Source organism: Acipenser ruthenus, chromosome 2, assembly GCF_902713425.1.
Source record: "Acipenser ruthenus chromosome 2, fAciRut3.2 maternal haplotype, whole genome shotgun sequence".
Classification (NCBI taxonomy): domain Eukaryota; kingdom Metazoa; phylum Chordata; class Actinopteri; order Acipenseriformes; family Acipenseridae; genus Acipenser; species Acipenser ruthenus.
This window is the reverse complement of record NC_081190.1, coordinates 105335083-105348845: the sequence shown is the minus strand read 5'-3', so window position 1 is coordinate 105348845 and position 13763 is coordinate 105335083. Positions and strand designations below refer to the sequence as shown.

Sequence of the window (13763 nt, the reverse complement as noted above, 5' to 3'; positions counted from 1 at the left end):
ACTGGACCACACAGCCTAAAAATAGTGGTACTTACTTTCTTACTAAAGTGGAGCGCTGTCATTTGTTAAAGGCAAGCATGCAACATCCCCCAGCAGTTGCTGTCACATTCTCTGTCTCTGTGTTGTAAAGACTTGCCCATACATTGAGACTGCACAATTGGTTGGAAGTGTAAGGCAATGGCTTGCTAAGTTGTGGAAATCGATTAGAAACAGTCCCAAAACTCGGTTACCCTCAAGGGCATCTGGCATTCCTTAAAAAAGCTATATATGCAGCACGTTCGTTGTCATGTTGTTTGTCTCATCCAGGAATTCATTTTATTAGTACTGTGCCTATTCGGGTCTAAAATTCTAACTGCGTTTAAAGAGTAAGCAGCGGGTTGTTTGAAGCGAGGTGGCTGTGCTGGATCAGACCTGTAGTACTGATTTAACTTGGATACAACTGACAGGAATGCTTTCTGTCTGCGCTGACTTTCAAGTTTGTTTTCTGAAAGCTGTTATTTGTTTTACTTTCTGTTTAGCAACATTTGTAGTAGGCTTTCCTTTATTGTGTGATTCTGAAGCTAAAGAGCAACCAATCATATTTTCTCCAAAGTCACATTACAAGATGTACAAAACAATTTACCTTCATTGTATTACTTGTATTGTAACGCTTGAAATGTTTTTGCCTACGATTGTAAGTCGCCCTGGATAAGGGCGTCTGCTAAGAAATAAATAATAATAATAATAATAATCTGCATGTACAGTTTCTTTGGGAAATTTCTTGACACGATCCTCAGCCGAAAATATACTTAGATTTTTTTGCTTTGTTGTCCATTTCTGGTATTTTACCTCCAATGCTGAAAACTAGATTTTAACAACTTAAATCAAAATAACAATGCAACACTGACTTTGTCCCACCTCCTACTGTACAGCACAAGTCACAGAAAAGCCGGTACAGATGCATTGACAGTCATGTGAATAGTAAACAGAAAGTTAACCGCTTTGGAGTATTTTTCTTTAATGGTATTTGTCGTTTTATTTTATTTATTTTTTACTTTTCTTTCTTTCTTTGTCAGTCCAAATGCATGCAGTTGCTACTTAGCACTACATTGCTTTTTATAGTGTGTTCAATTGTTAAAGTTCCTGATTGAACTTGGTTTCCGTGGGTCTTAACGCAGTGCTCAGTTGTCTATTTGGAACCCCACTGTACTGTCATCAGAATCGCTTCCACAAATATGTTAATGATACCACGCCCCGAAATTTATATCGACCCGTGGCGATGGGTCAGGCGCTCTATAACAGCGCAAGACATTTCTTCAGAATACCATTTCAGTGCAGTGTTTTTTTTTTTGACATCCTTGCTGAGGCGAGTGAGGCGTCAGCGTGGGAGAAGTACAGTCGTGGACAAGTACATCACAGTTAAAAGCAAAAAGGAGGAAATACATCTTTAAATGACATCTTGAATTGCTTTAATCAGAAAACATTGCAGCTTAAAGTCTAACAGCTGCGTGTATTTTTCTGATAACAAGCTGAAACACTTGGACAGCAGATCCTGCAAGGCCTGTCACACTGTGTTGCACTCTGCCACAATGCGCTCCCGACAGTCAGCCATCAGCGCTGCGCCACTAATGATGCTCTCCAGTTGCTCTTCCAGGGAGGGCCTGAAATGCTCCTCGCTGAAATTGTTTATCAAAATTGTTAAGCGCGTAGGCCAGCTCCCCACCTCCCCCGGGCTGCGACAGGGCGGAGTCCTCAGAGGCAGTAGACAACACTGGTCCTGGATAATCTTTCACAATGTTTAACATGGATTCTCAGTAAAGTTTTAACTTCAACACTCTCTCTTGGAAGTTCAAGTTTTTATTGTTTGTTTGTCGGATGTTTTTTTTTATCTGATGGATTTTGTTGTTTTCACAAAGCTTATTAAAAAAATTATCTAACCCCATTGAGAATTCCAGAAGTGCATCAGCAAATCTTTATAACGATTGTTCAGTTTGCTGGTAAATAGAAATGCCACATTCCTCCTAAATAATATCCCACTGAGTGCACTATGAACCGCTATACACTATACACAGTACGCATCAATAGGAATTTAAATAGATATAGCTGACAAAATAAATCCAGTAATTCTTACTGTATTACCATCACTTTGTAGATTTTACATTTTCCTATATGATGCTCACATTATGGCAAACACATTTGTACAAATGAAAAAGCTGCTCCATAGTCAAGGGAGCCAAACCAGCAACTTCCTACTGACACAGTATTGATTGTTGCTTGGTGTTCAAGTAAAAAAAAAAAAAAATCAGATGTTTAGGTTTTTTATACTTTATGCCAGTAACATATCTCTGCTCTTTTAATGACTCACACTTTTTCAGTTTTGACTGCGTTTCTTCATAGTAATAGTGTAGAATACAAGACAAGGAAGTGTAGCATGTCTGTTTGAATCGATCATTCAATACATTTCCTCCAATAATAGCTTTGTGAGAAATACCAAGAAAATGTGAACCCTGCAAAGTGATGGCAGTATATATTAGGTTAGATTTACTGGGTTTGATTTGTTATCTCTATGTGGTTTAAATAAGATGAATAATGCTTTAACGCCAGTCCCATACAGTATTTTGTTCCTGAGCAAAGACCAAAAACATGGGAACCCTTTGTGCCTGTTTCATTCACCCACTATTATGATAAGCTATACACATTTTTGGATCAAGTTACTGACATACTGGCTAACATATTGTGTTTAAAGTCGTGGGTAAATAATTACATTTATTATATAAAAATCTGAACCTTGCTGCCAGTAAAATCAATTACTGCTCATGAGGCTTAAATACTGTTTACGGTTAGGCTCACAAGCACCATGCTCATGAAGAATGCATCTTAGCATGGACACATTGGATAGTGGAAATGTGTGGGAGGCTTAGCTGGTTTTTAATAATTTTTTGTTTTCATTTGTTCTTGGTGCTGGTCTTCAACACCGCAGCCAGTGTTGAAAACAATCAAATGTCTGCCAAAATCCAATGGAATCAGCTATAGTTCACGAGCAAAGTGACCGTGTGACTGTGATTCCACTCCTACAGTAAGCTGTACTCCACAAGGAGCTATTTTCTAATAAAACATACATGCAAGTGGCCAGTCCAGTCTGTCCTCAAGTTTTTACAACCATTGCCTTCCAAGCCAAATTGAGCTAGGGTAACAAAGATGCTGTTTTGATGGCAAATAAGATATAGGGCCAACATAAAATGTCTCTCATTGCTTCTACTGTAGTCCAAATAGTCACATACATAATTTAGTAATGTGATGCCCAATAAACCTTTTTTGAGATATAAATTGGACTTGTGCCAGGCTTTCATCTAATTAATGAACCTCTTGTTTTTAAACAGCTGCCTCCGACTGAGCATTCTCCCTCTCTTCAAATCACGCTAGGCCAGGATCAATCCGTTTGTTAGAATAACAACAACAACTAGGTCCAACATATTTTGAGCACTTTACCAACCCCGAAGAAGCAATTGAAAGTGAGCTTAGAGTATTTCATTTCTGTCAAAATGTACGTGATTTAATTCTGTATTAAATAAATACTTTAAACCGTGACCAGTATTTCTTGTCAACCACGGCATCTATTGTATTGTATATCACAGAATCTTTGAAGATGGTTGTAAACCAGGTCATCCCCATGATTGTACATGCAACTTTTGAACAAGCTTGCCAGGCATAAGGGTACCTGACTTTTTCTTTCTTTTTTTTTTTAACATTTTTCGCTGCAATTTCTTCAGTGTGATTGTAAACAGAAAATAGCAGCTGCCTTAACAATGGAAATCAACAAATAAATACCATGCCATTATTCCACAGGGATAATGTCATGTAATCAGTTGGTGTTTTAGTTGCATTGTGCAAGGTGCCAGATTACTGTCAATATATTTTATTACGTGGATATACTAATATGTTCGATATCCTAGCGATACAGACCACTTGGGCCACCAGCAGCTCTGCTGGAATCACCCACAAAATCCATTAAGGGACCCCTATCCTGCCAAGTGTACTCTACCAGACACAATTGATTATGTAAATAGGGACTGAACAGTGCTTCAGACAGTGCTAAAACCTTTAAATAGCTTGAAGTTGGTGAATAGAGCCCATAACGGTGATGATTGGCCCTTTAAAAATGACATTCTTTTATGAAAACTGATCTGTATATGTATTATTAGAAAAATTGTGGAAAACTCATCTGGGTTCCCTATACTCAGTAAATCAAAACAGGTGTGTGACTTAGAAACATTTTCCCTCCTTACAAGTGCGGAAAGTGCTTGACTGATTTGGAAAAACAACACACCAGGGCTTCCATAAGGGACTGATATTCAAATGAAACATTTTCCAGATACATATTAATCTGGAAAGAAATCAAAACCAAATCTGATTAGCAACAGGCCAACTGAATAGCTTAGGAATGAACTCTGACTGAGTTGAGTTACAGGATACAAACAGTGTCTGTCTCTGCTCTTTGTATCCTCAGTTGCTACCACTATAGTATGATACAGAACACAAATGTTCCTCCAGCGGTTTCCACCAATTGCTTAATATCACTGGGATGTTAGCATTAAAAATGATCAACTGAAGCAGATGCTTCCTTTCATTGCACATAACCCCAAGTACCTCTCTCTGTGTGCAGATGGTTACAGGAAAACTCTGACAAAGTGGAAATGTATTAGACCTGACAAAGGGAAGGTGAGCACCTGGAAGTATAAAATGCTGCTGGCAGATAATACCTCCAGGCACTTTGTCATTTGTTTAAAAACCATTGGGGTAGCTCATATGTAATGTTTTTAGATAGTAGCAATAGCTTTTTTCAATGCAGCATGTTGTTTTTAACAGTTTTCATTTTACAAAACACACAAACAATAAAAGCACTTTGACCTTAATAAATCTGTGCAGTGTGTCCTATAAAATACAATTAAATCGAATGCCCAGTGTTAGGTACAGATTACATTATGTGTGGGTGCTAAATCTGGACTACAATAAAGAAGATTATAGGACAGCAAACGCTTAAGTGTGAGGGTTGGTACGATTAGAAATGAGCAGACCAAGGTTGAGAGCTGAGGTCTGTTTATTATTAGAAAACGATTCAGTACCGTCAGCCAATCAGCTTCCAGTTCTAGCGGGCACTAATAGACGGTAAATAGCCACTAGAACGTCTCAGCACCAACTGTGAATCAAATTTAAAATCAATCTGCGTGTATAGCAGCTTTTTTTTAAATTACATTTCTGCTTACAGCTAAACTTACAACATGACACTTTGTCTATTTGTGAACGTTTTGATTTATTTGGGCACGTATCGATACCAGAGTGGGTACATTTACCATCCTCACCTACAACACCCGATCCAGCTACTGCTGTTGAAAACCTGCTACAAAACCCCAGTACTACAAGTAATAATACAGAAAGTCATATAAACATATCGGAGAATGAGCTTGAAAACCTAGAACTGCAAAGAAATGAACTAAGAACAAGACAACAAACCAAATGGTCAGTATCTGTTTTTAAGAATTGGTAAGCTGAAAAGTATTTTGATACTGAATTTGAAACTGACGCTGGTCTGGAGACAGCGTGCCTGTAATCTGAAACAAAAGCACATTGGAAATGTGAAAAAACGACAAGTTATCAAAAGTGCCCAGTCATTTAAATTAGAGATATCAAAAACACAGGCCAAGTTTCTAGAAACCACTGGGGCAACCTTGCCCAGCACAAAGCAAATAGGCACAACTGTGAAACCGATGGGGGCCAAGGTTGCCCCAATTGTTTCTACTAACTTGGCTTGTGTTTTTCAGGCATGATGCATGAAAAACACAAGCCAAGTTAATATGCCTATATATATATATATATATATATATATATATATATATATATATATATATATATATATATATATATATATATATATATAGATAGATAGAGATGCCGCCACACAGCAGGCAGAGGCTAGCTAGCACAGCCCCAACAGCAACCTCGGAACCCGGCTTCGTGAGGGCTGGGTGCTGCAGCCACGGCGTGGGGCACTCTCTGGGGCTCTGGCGATGCTGGGCGCCCTCTCTGGGGCTCTGGCAGTGTGGGGCTCTCTCTCTCTGGGGCTCTGGCGGTGCGGGGCTCTCGCGTTGCTGGGCGCCCTCTCTGGGCTTCTGGCAATGCTGGGCTCCCTCCCTGGGGCTCTGGTGGCGTAGGGCTCTCTCTCTGGGGCTCTGGTGGGTGGGGCTCTCTCTCTGAGGCTCTGGCAGCGAGGGGCTCTCTCTCTTTGGGGCTCTGGCAGCACAGGGCTCTCTCTCTGGGGCTCTGGTGGCATAGGGCTCTCTCTCTGGGGCTCTGGCGGCATGGGGCTCTCTCTCTGTGTCTCTGGCGACTCTGGGCTCCCTCTCTGGGGCTCTGGTGACATATGGCTCTCTCTCTGGGGTTCTGACAGCGCGGGGCTCTCTCTCTGGGGCTCTAGGCTCTCTCTTTGGGTCTCTGGTGATGCTAAGCGCCATCTCTGTGCCTCTGGCGGTGCAGGGCTCTCTCTCTGTGGCTCTGGCGACGCTGAGTTGCCTCTCTAGGGCTCTGGTGGCACAGGGCTCTCTCTCTGGGGCTCTGACAGCACGAGGTACTCTCTCTGGTACAGTAAGACAGACTCTTCCGGGTGGCGGGAGGTACTCTTTTGCTGAAGTTGCTGTGCAGTCTCTCACTGGCGGCAGCAGCGCGACGTGTTCTCACTGGCAGTGTGGGGTACTTTCTCTTGAGCAGTGCGGGACACTCTGTGCCGGGGCGGTGCAGGACACTGTCTTTCAGACGGCAGTTGTGGCGTGGGGTTCTCTTTCTCAGGCGGTAGCGCTGGGCACTCTGGCGATGCTGGGCTCTCTCTCTGGGGCTCTGGCGCTGGCAGGATAGGACACATCCTCCTTGGCGGCACGGGGTGCTCTCCCTCTAGCGGTGCGGGACTCTCTGCCAGCTGCTGCACTCTCTCCGGCAGCGACTCGACAGCCACCTGGATGACCTCATCCTACTTCCTCTCTGAGCGACACAGCTTCTCCCGGTGTCACACCCCCAGCTGTGCTCTCTCCTACTCGTCCAGTGCGGGGCGATCTGATTCGGCAGGTGGTAGGAAGACAAATAGGAAAGAAAGAGTCGACGAATTTAAAGGCGTATCTCCTTGCCTGCGCTTTTAGACTCCATTTTGTCATGTATATGTTTTTAAACTACTATTTTAGGGGTTTTAGAGGAGTGCTGGAGATGGGCTATATTGGTTTTATTGCTGGTTTTTTTTGTTCGTGAGCCCTGTCTCTGTGCAGGTATTGAGCCACACTGCCCTTTAGTTTTAAATTGTAATTCTGTGTTTAGTCATTGTTTTAATTAACAGGCAGTGCAAACCGCTTGCCATGAATGTGTATTCTAGATCTGCCCTGTTTAAGTATAGTTTACCACCTGTATTTAATAAAACAATGTTCATTGCTCAACATAGTAGTGTTGTCTAGTTTATGTTTTCCTTCTGGTATTCTGCCTGGCTGATCCCATTCTGATCAGAAATAACAAGTGCCCCTCCCGGGTGCTACATATGTTCAGCAGCAGTCTGCCACATAAATTAAAGTGATTTTTTTTTCTTTTAACAAATATAATAATTGATTCAGCATAATGCAATTGACATATCCAAATTTGAACCTCGGAGTCACCCTGGACCCCTGCCTCTTATTCCCAGCACATCTCCACTCTGGCACGCACTTGCCGATTCTTCCTGAGCAACATATGAAGAATCTGACCCTTCCTCACCAACTACGCCACCCAGCTCCTGGTCCAGGCCCTAGTACTCTCCCGCCTAGACTACTGCAACTCCCTCCTGGCTTGCCTCCCTGCGTCCGCCACCCGTCCGCTCCAGCTCATCCAGAACTCCGCTGCTCGCCTGGTGTTCTCTCTGCCTCGCTTTTCCCACGCAACTCCACTGCTCCGCTCACTCCACTGGCTCCCGATCACCGCTCACATCCAGTTCAAGACTTTTGTACTCGCCTACAGATGCCTTGACCAGACTGCACCCAGCTACCTCCAGACCCTCATCTCTCCCTACACCCCCACTCGACCTCTCCGTTCCTCCTGCACTAGAAGACTGGCTGTACCTCCTCTACGCTCCCCTGCCTCCAGAGCCCGCTCCTTCTCCACCCTCGCCCCGCAGTGGTGGAATGACCTTCCTACAGATGTCAGGACTGCCCAGTTCCTGACCACCTTCCTGGCGCCTCCTCAAGACTCACCTCTTCAGACAGCACCAGTAGAACTCCTCTTTTCCCTCTGGACACTTTATCACTCTTTCTTAATGCGCTTTACTTGCTCTTATCTGCTCCCTCTTTTACTGCATTTAATCCTGTACTGTAGAGTACTGTAATCTGTCAGAAGTGTTATTTTACAGTGCCTTGCGAAAGTATTCGGCCCCCTTGAACTTTGCGACCTTTCGCCACATTTCAGGCTTCAAACATAAAGATATGAAATTGTAATTTTTTGTGAAGAATCAACAACAAGTGGGACACAATCATGAAGTGGAACGAAATTTATTGGATATTTCAAACTTTTTTAACAAATAAAAAACTGAAAAATTGGGCGTGCAAAATTATTCAGCCCCCTTAAGTTAATACTTTGTAGCGCCACCTTTTGCTGCGATTACAGCTGTAAGTCGCTTGGGGTATGTCTCTATCAGTTTTGCACATCGAGAGACTGAAATTTTTGCCCATTCCTCCTTGCAAAACAGCTCGAGCTCAGTGAGGTTGGATGGAGAGCATTTGTGAACAGCAGTTTTCAGTTCTTTCCACAGATTCTCGATTGGATTCAGGTCTGGACTTTGACTTGGCCATTCTAACACCTGGATATGTTTATTTGTGAACCATTCCATTGTAGATTTTGCTTTATGTTTTGGATCATTGTCTTGTTGGAAGACAAATCTCCGTCCCAGTCTCAGGTCTTTTGCAGACTCCATCAGGTTTTCTTCCAGAATGGTCCTGTATTTGGCTCCATCCATCTTCCCATCAATTTTAACCATCTTCCCTATCCCTGCTGAAGAAAAGCAGGCCCAAACCATGATGCTGCCACCACCATGTTTGACAGTGGGGATGGTGTGTTCAGGGTGATGAGCTGTGTTGCTTTTACGCCAAACATAACGTTTTGCATTGTTGCCAAAAAGTTCGATTTTGGTTTCATCTGACCAGAGCACCTTCTTCCACATGTTTGGTGTGTCTCCCAGGTGGCTTGTGGCAAACTGTAAACGACACTTTTTATGGATATCTTTAAGAAATGGCTTTCTTCTTGCCACTCTTCCATAAAGGCCAGATTTGTGCAGTATACAACTGATTGTTGTCCTATGGACAGAGTCTCCCACCTCAGCTGTAGATCTCTGCAGTTCATCCAGAGTGATCATGGGCCTCTTGGCTGCATCTCTGATCAGTCTTCTCCTTGTATGAGCTGAAAGTTTAGAGGGACGGCCAGGTCTTGGTAGATTTGCAGTGGTCTGATACTCCTTCCATTTCAATATTATCGCTTGCACAGTGCTCCTTGGGATGTTTAAAGCTTGGGAAGTCTTTTTGTATCCAAATCCGGCTTTAAACTTCTCCACAACAGTATCTCGGACCTGCCTGGTGTGTTCCTTGTTCTTCATGATGCTCTCTGCGCTTTAAACGGACCTCTGAGACTATCACAGTGCAGGTGCATTTATACGGAGACTTGATTACACACAGGTGGATTCTATTTATCATCATTAGTCATTTAGGTCAACATTGGATCATTCAGAGATCCTCACTGAACTTCTGGAGAGAGTTTGCTGCACTGAAAGTAAAGGGGCTGAATAATTTTGCACGCCCAATTTTTCAGTTTTTTATTTGTTAAAAAAGTTTGAAATATCCAATAAATTTCGTTCCACTTCATGATTGTGTCCCACTTGTTGTTGATTCTTCACAAAAAATTACAGTTTCATATCTTTATGTTTGAAGCCTGAAATGTGGCAAAAGGTCGCAAAGTTCAAGGGGGCCGAATACTTTCGCAAGGCACTGTATCTGTTGTATTTTGTATTTAATTATATCCTGATGTAACTATCACTGACACTGTTATCTGCTACGTTATTGAATCATATTTTGTCATATACTTGTACTTGCTAGAACCGAAGTCATTGTATTTTATCTTGCTCTTAATTGTATTAATACTTGTACTGTGATTCTTGAAATGTATTTTTGTTTATAACTGTAAGTCGCCCTGGATAAGGGTATCTGCTAAGAAATAAATAATAATAATAATAATAATAATAATACACATGACAGATCAAATTTTTTAAATTTGCTTAAGTTAAGGCGTGAAGATGTTCCTGAAGTAAATCAATGGATGCAGCGAACTAACTTCAAATGTGCTGAAAAAGGTGCTTAAGAACATTCAGAGCTGTGATTTTTTTTTCTATTATGATTGATGAAACTGCAGACATAAGCACCCATGAACAAGTTTCTGTTTGTATTCGTTGGGTCAGAGAGAGCTTGGATATTCACAAAGACTTTATTGGGTTCTACAAGACAGCTAAAACAACAGCAGAAGAACTGTTCAACATTGTCAAAGATGTACTAACAAGGTGTGGCTTGGATTTAAAAAGGTGTAGGAGACAGTGTTTTGATGGGGCTAGTAATGTCTCGGGCATAAGAAATGGAGTGCAGGCTAAAGTCCGTGAAATTGAACCTCGCGCGATCTTTGTTAATTGTTTGGCTCACTCTCTAAGTTTGTTTGCTCAGTTACTGGAATTTTTTTCAGATGACTTCTGAGCAAGATCGCACTGAACTTGGTGCCAAAGCTAATGGATTTTGTTCAAGACTGGAGATGTTTGCTGTGTACTGCTTTTGAAGTTATTCTTCAAAGCCAATTGACTTACAACAGTTAACAATTCCAAGATGCCGTAAAACACCTGCAAGGTACACTGGAACTGCTACAGCTTATCATGCCACAACCGAACTGGAACACTACCGACCACAGTATCTCGAGTTTATAGATACTGCAAAATCTGAATTGTCAGAGTGATTTGACAGCAACAACCTTAATCACTACCAAGCTTTAGAAAACGTACTACTACACGTCAAGAGCAATGGTATCTTAAGTTAGTCAGGAACCGAAGTCAGGAGACTTTTCCCACAAGTTGAACAACTTGTACGTTTGCTGCTTCACCAGCATCTTCAGCCCAAGCAGAACGCAGTCTCAGCAGCCTACGACGGCTGAAGTCCTGGCTGCGCAGCAGCATGACACAAAGCAGACTGAACTCCGTAGCAGCTTGTCACACACACCAAGACATTCTGGATGACATCAATCTGACTGAACTGGAAAAGGAATTCTGTTCCAGATCAGACATAAGAAAAAACCTATTTGGAAAATATTAGATGAGTGACCTTATTCCTTCATAAATATATTTGTGTCGAAACATTTTTTTTTCCTTCTAAATACCATAGTTATTAAATCACTCTACTTTGTCAAGTTACAATGCGATTAAAAATGGCGTTTCTAAAGCAGATTAGTTTATAGTTAAAATACACATTAACTATAAACTGTCTTCAGCATTATTCAAATGCTGGGGACAAAGTAGAATGTACAGATCAGTACTAAAATGTCAATTTTTCTAAATAAGATAGTGGAAATCGTTTAAGCAACTAATGTATGTCAAAGAAAAGGAGATGGTGTTGAATTCTCAAATGCTCTGCAACCCCTTACAATTGTTCCAAGATATCACATTATTTTTACATACAATTACATTATGTTTTACACATTATTTTTACATACAATTAACCATTTATACAGTTGGGTTTTTACTGGAGAAATCTAAGTAAAGTACCGTGCTCAAGGGTACAGCAGCAGTGTCCCCACCTGGGATTGAAACCATGACCCTCCGGTCAAGAGTCCAGAGCCCTAACCACTACTCCACACTGCTGCCCTTTATGTTTTACTTTTACCAAATATATATAGGCTCTCCTTCAGCGTAGCTAATTCTCAGAAATGATGTTCCTTTTTTGTCCAGCGGGGACCACAAATAGTGTTATTCTCATCGACCAGTATAGAGACAGGAAATCGTAACTCCTTGTGCCAATAGTGACCATAATGAGCGTTACACTCACAGGAAACCAAAAATTTTCAGAGCTCCAGCTCAAATTCTCAGAATGAGAATGAAGATGATGGATTATGGCTCGAAAAATCTCAGTTTGGAGAATTCTCAGCTGGCTGGCTTCATCTTTCAAAATACTGCTTGTCTCAACTAATCGTGTAGCACTGATGACAGTTAACACAAGACGATTGCCAACTGAAGGTTGTAGATTCAAATCCCACGTATACCAGACCTTTTTATATATTTATATAGTTTTTTTTGTTTTTTTTTTTGCAGGAAAATGCTCCATTCTAAAACAGAAATAAGTAATTTAATATAAATTATATAGACATCACAATAAGTGTGTTCCCTGGTATATTTCCATGTAGACATAACAAGTTAATTGTCATTAAACTCAGATGCCCTGTAATGTACATATGCATGGATAAAAGTGCCTGGGGTCTGCAAAAATCTGCAAAAAAATACGTCGGAAGGAGATGGACATTTTTACCTTCCTTTCAATCATAGACTTTGCTGACCTTGTACCATGGTGAAACTACAAGACTACCCCTCCCACCTCCCACCTCCCCGCTCCTCTGGTATGAATCCTCCCTTTCAACTGTACCTTCCAGAAATCTGTGTGACTCCCCCAGGCCATTATAATACAGTGATGGTACATTGTGTTTTCTGATGGATCAAGTTTCTAGTTCCACTTCAGGAATGGTTGTGTCCAGATATTTCTGATATTGCAGGTACCGTCAAAATACAAACAAAAAGGTTTTGTGTTTAAACGTGTGTTTAATAAAAAAAAAAAGTACTGAAGCTATGTCTTGTAGTCTGGTTCAATATTTTCTTTTTTCAATTTTCTCTATCCCGGGTCATGTAAAGCTGGCAGGTGGTGTCAGGAGGTGTCGGGTGACTTACTTGCAGTGCTGGCTGTTTCCAGATGATCTGATATTGTGTTTTATGTTACTATCCAAGGTTTTGTGGGTAAGGGGACACGATTATATAAAAAGGGCAGTCCTTTTTTTTTTTTTTTTTTTTTTTTTTGTAAATTGTATTGAAGGTAGCTATAAATAATACACAGTTCTACCAAAACCTCAGCATACCATACCTAAGAACTATGTCCCACTCCAAGGAGTACAACCAAGGTCCCATCTGGTATAAGCAATTTACTTATAAACTCTCTTTTAGGTAATTTTGTAAACAAAGCATTCATACACAGTGGCCACCCGAAAAAAAAATATGCATGCATGCATCCATGAACCCATTATACAAACTAACCAGAACTTTCTCTCTAAGATGCTATTCATGTTGGTGTAATATACATACATTGTAAACTTGATATTCTCTTTATTTTTTCAGAGACATTAAACCCGATAACATTCTTCTTGATGAACACGGTAAGTAGTGAACAGTTTTCAATATAACAATCTGTAATTATATCGAGACTGATATAAGTGAATCATTGATTTGTTGCCTCTAATATACATGTGCTGCTAATATAAATAACACCTAACTGGTGGTTGCATTCTTATATTGAGTTAAGTGTGTCTGACTAAAAGGGCTTTCAGCAAAACTTGTATTACTAAAACTTATAACTGTAACTCTCTTTTACATAGACTGGTGGTGAAATTTCTGTTCTGTTAATTTCTGTTAAGATCATCACTTAAACAAGCTATAGCATAGAATATAC

The 13763-nt window shown here is 41.0% G+C and overlaps 1 protein-coding gene across 1 annotated transcript in view; it reads left to right on the top strand.

Moving 5' to 3' along the window:
• LOC117408347 (serine/threonine-protein kinase 32B-like) overlaps nt 1–13763 on the top strand; it is a 111709-nt gene that overhangs the window by 67024 nt on the left and 30922 nt on the right. Inside the window, exon 5 of the mRNA XM_034013265.3 lies at nt 13433–13470. Coding sequence (XP_033869156.3) covers nt 13433–13470 — 38 coding nt within the window. The remainder of the gene's footprint in view (nt 1–13432; nt 13471–13763) is intronic.